Source organism: Ipomoea nil, unplaced genomic scaffold (genome assembly GCF_001879475.1).
Source record: "Ipomoea nil cultivar Tokyo-kokei standard unplaced genomic scaffold, Asagao_1.1 scaffold0317, whole genome shotgun sequence".
NCBI classification, from domain to species: Eukaryota; Viridiplantae; Streptophyta; class Magnoliopsida; order Solanales; family Convolvulaceae; genus Ipomoea; species Ipomoea nil.
In genome coordinates this window covers 3,135,076-3,152,008 of record NW_017616745.1, presented here as the reverse complement: position 1 = coordinate 3,152,008, position 16,933 = coordinate 3,135,076, and the positions used below count along the sequence as shown (strand labels likewise).

The window sequence follows — 16,933 nt, the reverse complement described above, 5'->3', positions numbered from 1 at the left end:
GTTTGATTGACTGGGGGATTAGGAATGTTTTTTCTGTCACTGTTGATAATGCTTCTTCCAATGATACTGCTATTAGTTTTTTTAAGTCCAAATTGTTGTCATGGGGTGCAACCACTGTTAGGAGTAAGTACATTCACATGAGGTGCATAGCCCACATTTTAAACTTGGTGGTCCAGGATGGGTTAAGGTTTGCAGATAGTTCTGTTAAGAAGGTGAGGGATTCTGTTAGATGGATGAGGAACTCACCTGCAAGACTCAAAAAATTCAGAGATCTTGCAGAACTGCTTGGGGTGGAAGCCAAAAGTTCTTTACAACTAGATGTTCCAACAAGATGGAACAGCACCTACATGATGCTTAGCACTGCCATACAATACAAGGCTGTGTTTGATGCATATTCATTGAATGAGCCCTCATTTGTTGCTGATCTGGGTGATTCTGTCCCTTCTTTTCTTGACTGGACTTCTGTTGAATGCTTGGTAGTTCTGTTGAAAGGGTTTTATGAGATGACAATTAGAATCTCTGGTTCTCTATATGTCACCTCTAACAGTTTCTTCAGTGAGATATCTGATTTGAGTTGCATGTTGAGTAGCATGATTGTTGCTGGTAGTGCTACAGAGGTAATAATTTTATATTTTTATCATTTTCAGTGGTTAATCTGATTATTTATGATTTTGTGTATGGCTGTTTGTATTTAATTCAATGTTTTCTTAGGTTATGGGATCCCAAATGAAAAATAAATTTGAAAAGTATTGGGGAGATCCTGAAAAAATGAATTCCTTGATCTTCTTTGCAAATATCTTGGACCCAAGAGATAAGTTGGAATATATGCCATACCAGTTTGAGGAACTGTATGGTAAAGAGAATGGGAAGAAGTGTTTAGAGAATGTCCAAGCTGCCATGGTAGAATTGTTTGGTGACTATGCAGCAACCTACTCTGTCAATGTGCAACAATCATCTTCTGATTCATCTTCTGGTAGCCAACCAGATGTGCCTCCTGTCCAGTCTCATGCCACAATTGGTAGACCTCAAAATATGTTAAAGAACAAACTAAAAAGGCAAAAATTGGAGGCTAGTGGAAGCTATAAAGAAACAGAACTTCAGGTTTATTTAAGTGAAAAAATTGTGGAGGACACTCCTGACTTTGATATCCTTAGGTGGTGGAAGCTAAATAGTGAGAGGTTTCCTACTCTCTCCAAAATGGCAAGGGATATCCTAGCAGTTCCTATTTCCACTGTTGCCTCAGAAAGTACATTTAGTACTAGTGGGAGGGTTTTAGATGCATTTAGGAGTTCTTTAACTCCTAAAATTGTGGAGGCCTTAGTATGTGCACAAGACTGGATGAGGTTACCAAATCAACCAGTTAAGGTTGAGGAAAATATTGATGATGTTGAAAAGCTTGAACAAGGTAATTTCTTTAAATGTTACATTTTGTTTTTAAATCTTTAACTTTGCATTTCAAATTAAAATTCTAACTTTGCACTTTGCACTTTGCAGATTTGGCTACTGGAGTAAGTCGATTTGGTACCACAGGATCTGGTGCTGCTGGTTTTCCCCTTCCTACCATTCCTGTAATGTTTTATTTACACTTACTTTTGATTTTAATTCCAATTGTTGGATTTGTTGCTTCCTATGGATTAATGGCTTGGTAACTAACTAACAATTCAATTGTTGGATTTGTTGCTGCCTATGATAAGTATGAGTGTATGACCCCAGCAGTATAGCCTTACTGCCTATATGAATGTCATCTCATGATTCTCATCTGGACATCTGGTAATAACAGTCACTCTACCTTAGTCCCTTATTCTCAAATCTCAAGTGCTCAGTAATCAGTATGTTATTTCTCTTTAGTCTTTACTGATTTGGCTATGATGATGCTTCCACCATTGTCTGAAATGGTTTTGGGATGGTATGTTGCTCATTAGTTTTGGTTTGCATAATTGCATTCCAATACTAAAAGTAGCAATTTGCCCCCAATCTTACTTTGACATGAAAACATAGCAATCTGAGGCTTCCATAGTTAAATTTTTCTGCCCAACAGCCCCAATCCCCAAAGTATTTAATATGTTATATTTAACTTGTACAGGAAGATCAAGAAAGCTGAACTGCTGAAGGCTGAATAGACAATACATTATGATTATTGTATTTTTGTTCACAGGAAGATGTTGATTGGTGCAGTTGCAGTTTGCTGAATGCTCAATTGCTGAATAGATAATACATTATGCTTATTTTTTGTTATCAGTTTATCATGATTGATGATTCAATGACTTTGTTTATCATTTTGTATTTTTGTCATTTGTAAGTACTAAGTAGTTGTAACTAACTAAGTAAGTACTTTGACAGTTTGACAGTTTGAAATCCATGATATGAAATTTTACTTAGTTTTTTTTTAAAAAAAAATTGTTGAATATGAAATCCGAACAAACCCGAAGTTACATCCGAACCGTCCGATATCCGAACCAACTTAACCCGAATGGAGTATAGTACAAAAAAAAGTCGGATAGGATATTAATTTAGAAAACCGAAATCCGAACGGGTGGACTAGTCCGACACCCGAACCGTCCGAACCCGAACCGTGCACAGGCCTATTTGCACCAACATTTCCAAATCAGCCACTTAATATACCAACTTAACATTTTGACTGGTTCTCAGTGGGAGAGACCGGCTAACAATGCTAATTGCACTAAATTTTGGTGTTAGATAATTCAATTGTTCATGTTTTTAGTTCAGTAGTCCAATTTCACAAACCACAAAAGTTCTATGACATATTTGACGTTTTAAAAAAATAAAAAATAATTACTATCCAAGTCATATGAAATTGGAAAGTGCATACAACTCTTAAGTGGTTTCATCTCCGGGCTAGAGAAAGAAAGATCAAAGATAAGTAGAATTTTACAATCTGGGAATTAGTCTGCAAAAATGGCTCATGAGACAAACAGTCATAAACCAACACATAAAATGAAGTAATTAACCAACAGCTCCAGATTGATTTATCAACAGATATTCACATGGTTTCCTATGTCTAACCTCTACCAAATCTAATACACACAAAAGACAATGCATATCAATATATCATAACAATCTAGTACAAAGAACCAAGCATTAGACAATCAGTTTCATGAATGCTGAGATTCAAAGGGAACAAAAACAAGAATTCTTATAAGAAATGGCAAATGTTGAGATGAAGTAGAAGAGAATAATACCGGTAGTTGAAGAAGACGGGGAGAAGCTTTCTCCCTATCTTTATCTCAAGAGGATAGGGATAAGCCTTCCACTCATTCCTCTCCCACCATCTATAAAAAGGTTCAATGCTAACATCTGTGAATAAGGAATCAACTGCTGCATTGGTCACACAGAATTATCAACATATACACAACTCTGGTGCAATGGGCTAAATCAGTTTGTAAATTCTGATGGCATGTGTTATACCCCAATAAAAGAGTATGAAAACTACAAATTTAATTAGCCAGTGCTGGAGAAGTGTATTAGAATATGAAATGCAGACCACTACACTAATTACCCCTAAGGATACACCCTGCAGTTGCTAGACATTTTATGCTTCCAAGCTTCAGGGTAAAGTACAGATAGAGAACTGTTGGAAGCAGGAAAAACCGAGACTTTCATTCCTCACTTGAAAATTGGTTGAACATATGGACATATAGTACACATTGTCTTCTTGTCTAAATATATTTTAATCCCGAAATATATTGTTGTCTGGATATCAGATACTGAGCTAAAGAATATACAACTCCAAGGAGCCCCAATATCTTGACCTTGATGATATCTGTCATCAAAACTGATGGTAGATTAAGGGGTATTGTCAGCAAAGGCAGTGTATCGGCCTGCTTAGTGTAGCTCCAAACAAAGCGATTGAAAAGGATATGGCTTGGAAATGTAAGAACAAGGAGTGCTAAATTCTTAACAGCGAAAAACCAAATTGGTCCACCAATTTCCAAACCCCAGCCCTCATTTCCATGCCATGATTCTTCCCATATACTATAAAGGGCTGTTAATACCAGGTAGAATGAGATGGCAACTGTAACAGGGAAGTACCTCTGCTTGTCCCCAAATCCAGCAACAAAATCAGAGTCCTGATTAATGAGGAGCAAGATGGGTGCCAAGAAGAATATAGCACGGTTTGACCCACCAGTGAGATTGACATTTAAGATCAGGCATATTGCAAAGCACATAATTGTGGCAACATTGCCAACTGCAGGCATCCAGGCACCCTCGGCAGCCATCCTCTTTATTGTAAAGCTAGTAACAGTTGAAGCCCGGCGGTGCTGCATGAACCTCAATCTTGGGGTGACAGTGGCAGAGCTGCTCTGACTAGACTGGCTATGTCTTAATCCACCCCCTTCTGCTTTTTCTCGCATGAGTGAAGCCAGTTCAAACTTCACCTCAAGAGCTATAAGCATTAGGATTGCAGCATATAAGCCAAGAAGAGATGTCCTTGCACCTTCAACTGCCAAATATGTTGCCAGCTTGCTGTCTTCCTCCCCCACATCCAACACTCCATCGTCTCCAAGCATGTTTTTGTTTATTCTCACCTGGCCTTCCAACAAATAAGTGACTGGAAAAAGGGCCACGAGCAAAGCAAATATCCATGGGAGGAGCTTTGGACTCGAAGCGGATGGAAAATGGGTAAAGACCACAAATACAGATGTACAGACCATGGTAACTACAATAAGTGCATGCAGGACTGCCGCCTGAAGAAAATATTCTGCAGATATGTAGATTCCAAGAGCAATTCCCATAGCAATGGCATAGAAAGTTCTTAATTCAACAATGTACTTTATGGGTATGATTGAGGTAATGGCAGCCAGTGTGAGTAGGATTGCCACTATAAGCAACCATGATGGCCATGTTGGCTTTGATGCAAAGAAACCATAAATGGAAATGTCATCCGCAGATTGACGGGCAGCTTTAATGAAATCAGAGCGGTAATTCAATGACAACGGGATAGGCGGCTGCATCAAAATAAACAACAGGCCCGTAGCTAACACCAGCACCAAGCATCTCTTGGCGGACTGCACAAAAAAGAAAAAGGATACTCCCAGTTAATATGAATTATGGAGAAAAAGATAAGGATGGAAATAACAAGATATTTTCAGGACACTTCACTTCCAAAAGATGGGGGTATTAGTGTCAGATTGTCAGTAAGCTATAATGTTTGCAAGTTCACTTGACAAAAGTATGAAGAGAAGAGAACAATGAATTATTAGAATCCCAATGAAAGGCGAGCAATTTCATCCAAGTATACGAGTACGGTCCATTGCTCTTTCCTTGAAAGAGCACAGATTCTATAGTGTTTGAGTCAATGATAGAGAATATGGAATATTCAATTGAGAGCAGTATAGTGTTTATAAACAATGGTGCTGTGTCAATGTGCCATAGAAATTTTAAGAATGACAAAAATGAAAATAAAAGAACACTCCCCACCCCAGTCACAAATACTTATATATAAATTGATAAATAAATAGGAAAAACAAACAAAAGCTTTAGAACTTAATACCATAACATGGGAGAAATGGAGCACAACTATGGGCAGACAAGCCAATCCTGTCAATAGAATACAGGAACCTAAAATCAAACCATCAGACGGAGGTCTGCCATTCCACCACTGAAGAGCTTCAAATATTGTTTCACAACAGAACCATACTGATAAAGCAACCACCACAGCATGCACATAACCTTGCCAAGGCTTCATCTTTGAGGCAGGTCTTGACTTGTCCCTGAAATGTTAGCAGTTTAACTATCTTCAAAAAAATCATTTAAACTGCGTATTGGAAGAGGGGGGAATAAAATCGTGAGAAAAATGAATAAATATCACACTCACTGAGACACTGAGTACCTATAAAGAAGTACTGGAGGAGTAACAGCAAGAGAAAGAATAGCTGATGCCCACAAAACAGTCCTTGATGATATGAAAAGCATGGACAGCTTTGAGAAATAAAGGCAAGTTAGAACCCAGACTGCCTTCTGTCCAATTCGATTGTCCACAAGCAGCCTCCTAACAATTGCTAAACCCAAAAAAGTAGTCATGAAAACCATATAACTTGGATACATCACATCATTCTCCATCCCATAATAGTATATGTTGGAGTAACTAAAAAACTGGTTTTCAATGTGGCATAGCAGCAATGCATGGCTGATCAAACCAAACTCAGTTAAAAATCGAAATTTCGGAGGGAGGATAGCTAGACCAGGAATAGTCATTGCCAAGATAACACAACCAACAATAAGCTTGCAGAAGGACTTTAAAGACATGCCAGCCAGCCAAATATTCAGACCCCAATAATTGTGCATCACAAACCATGCAAACATCAAGCTCCCAAGTGCAACAAATGCAAAGTATGATGAAGCACTCTTTTTTGTAAAAAACCTAGCCAAACAAAATCCAGCAATTGATGGTAATGGAATAAACTGCAAAAACAAGAAAAGAACTGTTTTCAATAAACAGAATAGGTAAAAGAATTGAAAAAAAGAAGGGAAAGAAACTAGCAAAATGTAAGAGTTATTTTGAGTCATTTTAAGGAACAAGTTGTTGCAGAATAATAAATTAACATAACAGTGGGAACCACAAGGCTTCTATCTCTCTTCTACCCTATTAGTTACCTCATATCTAATTTTTGTCATTCAATCAACAATTATATTGATAGATGATCATTTCTAACAGTTTCATAATATTATATCTTGAATTTCATATGCTATGAATGGGAAACCTTTGGAGGCCAGTTGGAAAGTTTGAATGGACTACATATCTTTGCATTGGGATGCAGGTGAGGGTACAGATCATATGTTTGCTTTAAATATAGTTTTAATCCTTTCTAGGTGTAGCACAACATTTTTTACCAATACCCAGTATAGCATTGGATTGTTGACAATAATAAAAAAGAAGATAAATATTCTGAGAAACATATAAAAACAATTTTATGCTCATAAAGCTGGCTAATTTATATTAAAAAATATATATATATATATATATATATATATATATATATATATATATATATATATATATATATATATATGGATGATAAGCACCAAACTAGTAAACATGGCCAACTGAAGCGTCCTGTGAACACTGCAGCTCAGAAGCGAAACTTGTGGAAGATTTATTAGTTGTAATTAACATCAAAAGACAAAAAAATCATCATGAATCTAGAACTAGAGAGGTATCAAGAAAAGCACAATTAAGATAAGCTACAGAACATAAAATGCATACCAGTACAGGAAATCCTATTACAATAGCTCCAGCTGCACTCACGATAACACCCACAACGGTGAATGCTAATGAAGAAAAAGCATCAGAGATCATCCCAAGAGCATAAGCAGCTGCTGCTGCTGCCCCTCCAAGCATTGAAATGGTGACAAGCAAGTAATTTAATGGCGGTGGCACCTGAATGTATCTCCCAAATGAATGGAAAACAACTCTAGCCTCCAGGCAAATTACAACAATAACCAAAGCAATAGAACCATTCACCATGCGAATGCTCTGCAACTGGTGGTCATTCTTAGTGACCCACCACAGAGCCCCTCTAGTGGAGGCATACAATTGAAATAAAAAGGGGATGAAGAAAAGAAGAAACAAATCACAAACAGCAGCACTGGAGGAGAACATAACCGAATAATGTGAGGCAATATGAAACATCAGAGGTAAGAACAAAAGGTTCAGGGTGTGCAAACAACTCTCGAGCTGACCAAGGATTAGACTGTCATTTGGAACCTCTCCGCCATGGTAACTCACTTCTTGCTTCATCTTGAATGATGATACACGGGGAATCGAGAAAAGCCAATAGAATATGCAATTAAATATCATGAGATAATAAGCCGCATTGATCATACCAACTGCGGAGACTGTTGCCCACGTGAAAATGGTGGAAGCTATTACCGGAATACAGGCAAATAAAAGCCGCTCAAGAGCCATCACAATGGTAGGATTTTCTATCTGAATCCACTTGAATTGCAGCGAAGCCCAAACTCCAATCAGGAAATTGACTAGAGCACAAACCGAGGTGGCAAGAAGGCCGAGAGCAATGGAATTGAAGGTGACAGTAAGTGAGGAGCTGAAGAAGAAAGCAATCTGAGCGAAGATGAGGGAGAACCAAACCGCGAAAAATGAAGCCGACTTCAAATTGAGAGAATCAAGGATGTAGGCCGCCATGAGGCCGAAAGTGATGGTGGCGATCACGGGAGTACCGCCGAGGTCAAGGAGGAAGGCGGCACAAGGGATCAGGGCAACGGCGATTCTAGCGTTGTGCGCGAAAGACGACGGAGCAAACCTGGAGTTCTTGAGCGATCTAGAAGAAGCGATGCTGCCGAGACCGTAGAACGAAGAATCGGGACTGAGGCTAGGGTTCCGTTTGGGGCTGTAGCCGCTGGTCAGAGTGGATGAGAGATTTGGAACGCTTATCGAGGACGAAATGTAGGGACGGACCGTCCGCGGTTGGAGCTCCGGCGGCAACATTTTCGCCGGAATTCGAACGGCGATTACGAGGAAGCTTAGCTATGCAGCGCAGCTATACGTGTAGGTCACAGTGAGGGTACCAGGGGGCGGCCCAAGGAGGTGTTGATCTGTGTGCGTTACCAGCGAGGCGCTTTCTCAGTTTCTCTCACGAAAAATCTTATAAATAAATTAAATTAAATGACTAAATATTTGATATATAAATATAAATTATATATAAATATGGGGTCCAAATTTTAAACTTTTATAAAATAAATAAATAGTTAAAAAGCATTTAATTATCTTTTTTTTCTATTAAATATATACAAATTATTATATATATACATCTCTCTAATAAGAGCTCCTAACGGGAACTCAAAAATGTTTGTGTAATTGTTCGTTGAAATGAATGGTTCATATTATTTTGATTTTAGTATTTTTTTTATTATTTTTTCTATTTTACATTGATATACATCAAGATACCGAATGATAATTTGATAAGATTTGAAACACTAATTTAAAAATATGCATTGGATATCAGATTATTCGAGCAATGCACACGTGATAACTAGTATATATACTCCTATATAAGAGTTAATAGTCATACAATTTGTATTGCCCAATGGGTGGCTAAGTGCAATCGTTATGCTGTGCATCCGTATGCACCATGCATGGTGCATACGGATGCCAAAACGACGTCGTTTTATTAAAAAACGCGCGTCTCCCCTTTAAAAAATTTTCAAGTTCGATTCCCAGCAACAACATTATATTATTCATTCATTCTGAAATTTTAGTTCATAGATTATGGAATTATAGTTCATTGATTATTGAATTATAGTTCATCGATTATGGAATTGTAGTTCATCGATTCTGAAATTTTAGTTTATAGATTATGGAATTTTAGTTCATTCATTCTGGAATTTTTAGTTCATAGATTAGATTATGAAATTATAGTTCATCGATTATGGAATTATAGTTCATCGATTATGGAAATATAGTTCATCGATTATGGAATTTTAGTTCATATGTTATTACTGGGAATCGAACCTGATTTTTTTTTTAAGGGGAGACGCGCGTTTTATTAAAACGACGTCGTTTTTGCATCCGTAGGCACCATGCATGGTGCATACGGATGGACAGTATAATTTGCCGGCTAAGTGGGTGTCTCTTTGGTCAAATTATTCCACGAAATAGTTTTAGTATGATTTATTATTTATTATTTCTTCTTCTTTTTTTTAGAAGTGTGATTTGCTTATATTGTGTCAATTATATTATTATATAATAGTGAATGTGCATAACGGACACTCCCCGAGTAGTGGTTATTGATTTTTCTAATTATTTAAATACACTCAAATAATCATATGATTTTAGAATTTGTTTAAAAATATGAACAGTATTTTCTGGCACCTCAAACATGAATTATTATATACTTTGTGCTCAAATGACACCTCTGTGACTCTTCTTAAGGGAAGGTCACATGATTAAATCCCAAGATACTACATTGTAATAGAGTCAATAGTATTAAAAAAAAATAATGATATGATTTTAGGATTTGTTTAAAAGCATGAACAATGTTTTCTAGATTTTTTCATGTTTGGATATTCAAAGAAAATATAGTCAATTAAAAAAAAAAAATCAATCCAATTTGACATATAATAGTGGCAAAGGGAGAGAGAATTGGCTAAGCTGACGCCAGGCGCCAGCAAACCTTTTGTTTTATTATTATTTTTATTATTTTTTTAATATTATTTTTTATTATATTTATAATATAATATAAAAGTGAGATTATGCAATGTCGTAGTATTGCTAGGGATATTGGGAGCGTTACTGTCCGCCATATCCGCAGGTCAGCGAATCACGTGTTCGTCATATCCGTAGATAAGCGAATCACGTGTTCGTCATATCCGTAGATCAGCGAATCACGTGTTCGTCATATCCGTAGGTCAACGAATCACGTGGTTCATGTTATTGCTATGGATATTGGGAGCGTTATTGTTCGTCATATTCGTAGGTCAGCGAATCACGTAACTCATGTTCTTGCAAGGGCAACTGGTTCTGAGTCTGTCCTAGGTTCGTGAGTTTTTTCCCCACATGCTTGTATTTCTGAATTGCTCAGTGCTTAATATATCATTGTTTTGGTTTTCAAAAAAAATAATATGAAAGTGAGATCCATTTTTAAAAGTCGGAAAGATTTGCATTGATATAGAATAAATATAGAGAATTTGCAAATTTGATTATGTGAGAGTGTGACACATTTTCAGAGTAAGAGATATTTACAAGGATAAGGATAGCTAAGTTTGTCAATTCTGTCTCCCTTGCCAATACTCGTAGACTTAAAAAACAATTAAAAAAAAAAAAAAAAAAAAAAAAAACAACAACAACAACAACAACAACAAAAAATCTCTCTTTCTTGCCACATCATTAGCAAGCCATGAAATGCTCTGTCGGGTCGGGGTGTAGGGGGCCCTTAGGGTGGGGTTCAGCCTTTTGGAAGAATGAAATTTCGGGGATGAGGTTAGTCTTATCAAGGGATTAACCTACTATTTGGTACTTTATAATTGAACATATTGACTACTTAGAGATCTAATTGTATTTTTTTTTTAGTTCAATTACCTAATTGCGTTTTTGTATTTAGTTTGATGATTAATTTGAATTTTTTTTCAATATAATAATTTATACATTTTGCTTCATTTATGTACACTTATACATTATTTTCAATCTTATGTTTCTATTTTATTTTTTTCTTTACATATTTGCACTTGGTTTTTATGTATTAAATCACACTTTTTAAATCCACTCCCCATGATCTCTATTGTGTTGGTTAAATCCCGTTAACTACGGAATTCATAAATTTTAGAGTATGTTTCAAAATTTAGAAATCATTTTATGGGTTTCTATGTTTGGTAAAGAGTGAAAAATGTGAGTCAAACGAAAATGAGTGTTTAGTCCAATGAAAATACCGTTATATTCTTGGAAAATGACTTCCTCCCATTTTTTGTGAAGTCATTTTCCAATTTTCACACCAACACCACACCGTCGTCATTGCCACCATTACCACACTACCACCGCCACCATTACCACACTACCGCCAATTATTATTATTATTATTATTATTATTATTATTATTATTATTATTATATTCTAAACAAAAAAATTAAAATGTTTAATTATAAATTTTTACCCAATTTTCGAAAAATAAACTGAACACACCAAGACGGTTTTATGGAATGCAACCAAACACGGGAAATAAAAATATTTTTTTAAATGACTAATTTTCAAAAAGTATTTTCCAGAAGTTAATTTTCAAAGACACCCTTAATTAGGTTAAGGGTTAGGAATTTTTTTTTAATGTCAATTAAATTAAGATTTTTTTTTTTAAAATGTCAATTGACTGGTGTGTATATTTTTGTTTGTAAATTGAAAATTTCCATTTACAAATTTTAAAATTTGTTTCACTTAACTAAAATATTTCAGTTAATCAATTAAATAAAATTAAAAATTTCAATTTACTTAATGGTTAAAGCATCTTGCAAATTCTCTTAATTCGATTCACTTATTAACCGAATATACCGAACCAAATTAGCTTTTTGCCCAAACTGAAAGCTTTAGAAACTCTGTAAAGTGAAAACTCAATCAATCACAGACAAACAGAAAAAGACTAATGGATTTGGAATATTTCTGCAGTTCCTAATTCTATCTAAAGGATGTCTACAATATCAGAGCTTCCTAAACTATCACCTATTCTCCGAGATACAAATATCGATTCCTCATCTTCTACTTGCATATCGTATCGATCTCATTTGGTTGTTCATCGGAGGGCATTCACGAAAGCCAGCAACGAGTCTACATCCCGCTTCTCGGATGAGTACTTGACGGGGCGAGAAGAGTGCTTGGGGAAGAAGAGTATTGTCGGGAAGCTGCCGAGCTGTAGTTCTTGTTGGGCGAAGGATTTCTGCAGACCGTCGGCCCTGAACTTGGCGAGCTTAATGCTCGACCCTGCCAACTTCTCGGCCAACTGAATGTATGGTTCTTCCATAGCCTGCATAGAAATGAATCAATTTAACGCTTGTAATGATGTCTGTAATTGACATTTCTTCCAAAAGGTTGAACCCCAACCCTAAGGGCCCCACACCCCGGCCCGACAGAGCATCTGGGAGGATGTAAATCATGGTAACTCAACTGAACATGGACCACAGAGGCTAGACCTTAGCTTACTAAGCACAAGGAGCCCCCCTCACTTTGAGAGGTTGCTCCCACATTGCCGCTGGTGAGACTCGATCTCTGGTCATTCTTCCAAACTTTCACCTCTATGACCAGTAGAGCTACCCATGCGGGCCTGTAATTGACATTTCTGTGTTAACAGAATGGTTTGATGGCATATTGGGATCAATACCTGGCAAAATCGGCACCAGGGGGCGTAAAGAACAACCATCCACGGCTCTCTCCTTTCTTCGGTTTTCAACATGTTCTCGATTCCAGGCCTGCTTAAGGTCACGATACGCTTGGAGTCTAGAATATCCGCTTTAGTGGCAAGGAAAGCGGCATTCCCGGTGCCATTTAAGCTTCCGTCTTTGATGTTGCCTTTATGCAAACCGCATTCCTTGGCCTTTGCATCTTCCCACCACCACCTCCCGTCTCTCTCGTGTTGCCCGGGCAAGACGGGCCTCGTGCACGGTTCACACCCGATGGAGATGTAGCCTCGGGAATGCAACGAGTTCACAGGCACGTCCATGATTCTGAGGAAGCTCCAAACGTCGTTTCCCTCCATATTCGCCAAAGGGTTCCACTTCACCAAGCTTCCAACCTTCCCCTCGAACAATGGATCTAACTGAACAACTGGAATTTCAGATCGGGTGCCGGGGGATTGATCTTTCCGCTGCCCGGTGATCCAGGCACGTAAGCTCTTCAACGCCCTCCTCAACGGCCTGACTTTCCTCACATGGCAGCATTCCCCGTGGCCATCCTCGTAAAAAGAGAAAAGCCCCTTGTTCCTCACCAAAGCTTGGACTTCAACAGCATCGGGAAACATGTATTCGATATGAATACCATAGCGTTTCTCGATTACATCAAAAAATCTATATGTCTCCGGGTTTAACCTCCCAGTATCAAGACTGAATACTCTAAATGGTCGACCGGTTAGGCATGCATACTCGATCAAAGCAACATCTTCTGTGCCACTGTAATAAATAAACTGTCAAAACCCGTTCTAGCAAATAAACAAGTAGCATGAGAATGAACACCAAAATAACATCATTTAAATCATTTTTTCCCTTCTATCAATCACTTCCAGATCATCTGATTCAGATAAAACTACAACCACAAGACAATATCAAGTTGTAAATTACCACTCTAAACAACAGCTTATGGAAGACTGAACAATTGTTACTTTTTTCTTTTTTCTTTTTTGTGTGTGACAAAGAGAAACTCGTAGCCACTACTCAAGAGTGTGCACATAGTAAATCCCACCTTGGCGCCTTGTGATCCTAGCCGGCAAAGGGTCACAAGGAGGTAAGCTAGCATAGATTGCTTATAGCTGACCGGTCCAAACCAAGAAGGAAAACTAATAGACCGAACTTTGTGGTTATCAAGCCACCAGTCTGACTAGGTTGTGTTGGTCCAAACAATTGTTACTTATTTTTGTTTGTGACAAGGGAAACTCGTAGCTACTACTCGAGAGTGTACATAGAGTAAATCCCGCCTTGGCGCCTTGTGATCCTAGCCGGCAAAGGGCCACAAGGAGGTAAACTAGCATAGATTGCTTATAGTTGACCGGTTCAAATCAAGAAGAAAGACTAATAGACCGAACTTTGTGGTTATCAAGCCACCAGTCTGACCAACTTGGCTATGTTGGTCCAAACAATTGTTACTTTTTTGGGGGGTAAATGTAATAAATTATATAAATACCCAAACAAATAAACAATTGTTACTTTATTATATACCTAAGGCTAAGGTGAAGCTGAGAATGGAGTATAAAGATTACCTGAAGGCAATAGCAATTTCATCCCCAAATTTCTCAAGAGCCTTGTCCATAATCTCAAGAGGGGAAGCATTTTCCAGTTGCTTAGCTAGCTTCCCATAGTCTTCTGCCTCTACTTTCTCAGCAATTTTATCTGCAAATTACACCCATTTTCAATCTTCCTTGCTCAAACCACACATGAATATATAGGCACAGATAATTCAAGCAAAAGTTAGGTACCTGGAGCAACAATGGCTGCTGCTGAGGCTGAGGTGCGCTTTGCCTCAGCCTTCAATGGCCTCACGGCGGAATGCCGCCCGGAGAAACTCACCGCCGGCGGTGGCCGATCCCACGCCGGAAAGCATCCCATTTGTTATCCTGTTTAAAAAAAAAAATTAAAAAACAAAACTACAACTAAGAAAATCCAAAACCCAGACTCCGAAATCCCTTAAACACATGAAAAAAACACCAAATTTGAAATCTTTACACGAAAATGAAAGGGCACCTTTTGTATGTTGAGATAGAGAGCCGCCATGAATCGCTGTTGAACTGAACGCAAATGCCATTTCTGCCACTCTGGGAATTGCAGAAAACGCAAAAGCTTGATGAATTTTCCGTCGAAATTAGGCGAGCAAATGCGCCGGATTATACGAATTTGCAGATGTGGGCTATTAGGTGAACCTAGACGTGTTTCGAGTTTGAGGTGAATCATGGCCTTTCACGGTGATGCGCCCGGGAAGGGAGGAAGAGAGATGAAATTACAGTTATAACCGGTCCGGTCAAAGAGGATTATCCACAAATTACTGTATTTAAATATTTAAAAATAAGAGTAAATCTATTTTTGTCATATATTTATAAGTATCAGTCTATTTATAGTTTCTTTTTTATAATTAAAATATCCACATTTGCTCTTAATATTATTATAGCATGATTATTTTTTGTCATCTATTAACAAAACAGTTTTAATGTTGTTAAATACAAAGTCATTTTGATCTTTCAATTACAGATTTTTTCAAAAAAAAAACAAAACAAAACAAAAACATACAAATATAACAGGGTCAACTTACTTTGTATAAAAAAAATTACCAAATATCTTTGTATTTAACGATATTTCAACGATTTTGTTGACGGATGACAAAAAATAGTCATGTCACAATAATATTATGACAAAATGTGAATGTTCTAATAAAAAATACTATTAAAAGTGAAATATTACCGATAAATCTAGGACCAAAATGGAATTAACTCTAAAAATGAGTATGTATAATAATTTAATTTTGGTGAAATGTCAAATAGGTCTTAAATTTTATAGAATAAGTCAATTAGGCTTATGAACTTTTTAAAGTTGTAATTATTAATAAATAAATAAATAAAGTTAGTACTTCAACCATTAACGTTGTTTATCATTAAATTATTAATAATTTGTAAATTTTATTCATCTTTTTAAAAAATCACTTAATTTCATATTCTTTCTTTTATTTACAAATTTTATTTCAATATGTTAGCTATATAATTAAATTTATTATTTTAAATTCAAATAATAATACAAATGTTGTTTATCATTCGAACGCAACAATAAACTTTAAAATGAACATAATAATAATTTAATTAAACTTTTAAAAATATTAACTATTACATTGTATAATTTATTTACATTTTTAATAAAATTAAATTTACTTAGTATCATAACATTAAAACAACACTTCATATTATTATAATATGATATAGTGTTCATCCCGTGCATAATAGTTACTATTTAAAATCTCCATTGTTTGTACTCAAATAAATAAATAAAGCTTCCATTGTTTTATTTACCACTTTAACTCATAATCGTTAATTTGAAACACTTACGGGGTTTTTGGTTGAATGTAGTTTTTTTGTACAATTCAATGAAGTCCTCAATTACATGTTTTCAAAAAAAAAAGTTATCAATTACATTATTTAGTTGGAAGCAATTGTAATTCCACTGAATTATAATTCAATGAATGTGGCAAAGGAAAAAATAGATGAAATGGCACTATTATTCTTGATTATTATTACACAAGAGTATTTTAGTATTTATACCACTTATTTCCTTCACAATTTCAATAATTATTATATTTTTCATTACCAAACAATTTAATTTGAATTCCTACATTATTTCTACCTTTTTTTTTTATACCGAATTACAATTCATTTCCTTCATAATTCCTTAGGGGGCGTTTGGTTCACGGAATCTTGGATTACCCCAGGTAATAGGATTACCTCCTGAAAGGTAATGTGAGATTTTGAGAATGTAAGATTATCTTATGTGTTTGGTTTGGATGGTGTAATATAATATTACATTGTTTGGTTCAAAATTATATTTTAGGTTATATGGATCAATTTACAATAATGTCCTCAATAATATATATATATATATATATATATATATATATATATATATATATATATATATATATATATATAATGTCTGTGTATTTATTTATATCTATGAATGTATATCAAAGCTTAAATATTAAAAAAATTAAATATATAAATATACACATATGTAT

The 16,933-nt window shown here is 36.1% G+C and overlaps 3 protein-coding genes across 4 annotated transcripts; 1 reads left to right on the top strand and 2 right to left on the bottom strand.

Annotated features, from left to right (window-relative positions):
- Positions 1–137: 137 nt before the first annotated feature.
- On the top strand, positions 138–2,120 carry LOC109165871 (zinc finger BED domain-containing protein RICESLEEPER 2-like). Its single transcript, XM_019314840.1, has 5 exons — positions 138–617; positions 712–1,405; positions 1,495–1,545; positions 1,849–1,906; positions 2,084–2,120. The coding sequence occupies exons 1-5, from the start codon at positions 138–140 to the stop codon at positions 2,118–2,120; spliced, it is 1,320 nt and encodes a 439-aa protein (XP_019170385.1).
- Positions 2,121–3,185: 1,065 nt separating this feature from the next.
- Positions 3,186–8,610, bottom strand: LOC109169599. Of its 2 annotated transcripts, none has more exons than XM_019318487.1 (4): positions 7,226–8,610; positions 5,837–6,423; positions 5,513–5,732; positions 3,186–5,027 (listed from the first exon to the last, which is right to left on the bottom strand). In XM_019318487.1, exons 1-4 carry the CDS (start codon positions 8,465–8,467, stop codon positions 3,678–3,680), a joined length of 3,399 nt encoding a protein of 1,132 aa, XP_019174032.1. In that variant the 5' UTR covers positions 8,468–8,610; the 3' UTR covers positions 3,186–3,677. The 2 variants fall into 2 exon arrangements, with proteins under 2 accessions (XP_019174032.1, XP_019174035.1); XM_019318490.1 differs by having other exon boundaries at positions 3,678–5,027; positions 5,852–6,423; positions 7,226–8,467.
- A 3,443-nt stretch (positions 8,611–12,053) lies between these two features.
- Positions 12,054–15,747, bottom strand: LOC109164888 (5'-adenylylsulfate reductase 1, chloroplastic-like). The gene is made up of 6 exons (XM_019313444.1): positions 15,646–15,747; positions 14,905–15,202; positions 14,640–14,777; positions 14,424–14,553; positions 12,837–13,620; positions 12,054–12,482 (listed from the first exon to the last, which is right to left on the bottom strand). Exons 3-6 carry the CDS (start codon positions 14,767–14,769, stop codon positions 12,252–12,254), a joined length of 1,275 nt encoding a protein of 424 aa, XP_019168989.1. The 5' UTR covers positions 14,770–14,777; positions 14,905–15,202; positions 15,646–15,747; the 3' UTR covers positions 12,054–12,251.
- Between the last annotated feature and the right edge of the window lie 1,186 nt (positions 15,748–16,933).

Bases quoted from the DNA above. Each gene is read 5' to 3' on its own strand.
- LOC109169599 (XM_019318487.1), bottom strand. From the start codon at position 8,467: ATGTTGCCGCCGGAGCTCCAACCGCGGACGGTCCGTCCCTACATTTCG. The intron at 6,424-7,225 runs GTATGCATTTTA...TTGTTTTTGCAG, and splicing joins TAATAGGATTTCCTGTACTG to TTTATTCCATTACCATCAAT. The intron at 5,733-5,836 runs GTGAGTGTGATA...CTAACATTTCAG, and splicing joins TATAGGTACTCAGTGTCTCA to GGACAAGTCAAGACCTGCCT.
- LOC109165871 (XM_019314840.1), top strand. From the start codon at position 138: ATGAGGTGCATAGCCCACATTTTAAACTTGGTGGTCCAGGATGGGTTA. The intron at 618-711 runs GTAATAATTTTA...ATGTTTTCTTAG, and splicing joins TTGCTGGTAGTGCTACAGAG to GTTATGGGATCCCAAATGAA. The intron at 1,406-1,494 runs GTAATTTCTTTA...TGCACTTTGCAG, and splicing joins TGTTGAAAAGCTTGAACAAG to ATTTGGCTACTGGAGTAAGT.
- LOC109164888 (XM_019313444.1), bottom strand. From the start codon at position 14,769: ATGGGATGCTTTCCGGCGTGGGATCGGCCACCGCCGGCGGTGAGTTTC. The intron at 14,554-14,639 runs GTACCTAACTTT...TGTAATTTGCAG, and splicing joins AGCAGCCATTGTTGCTCCAG to ATAAAATTGCTGAGAAAGTA. The intron at 12,483-12,836 runs GTATTGATCCCA...ATTTCTATGCAG, and splicing joins CCTGGTGCCGATTTTGCCAG to GCTATGGAAGAACCATACAT.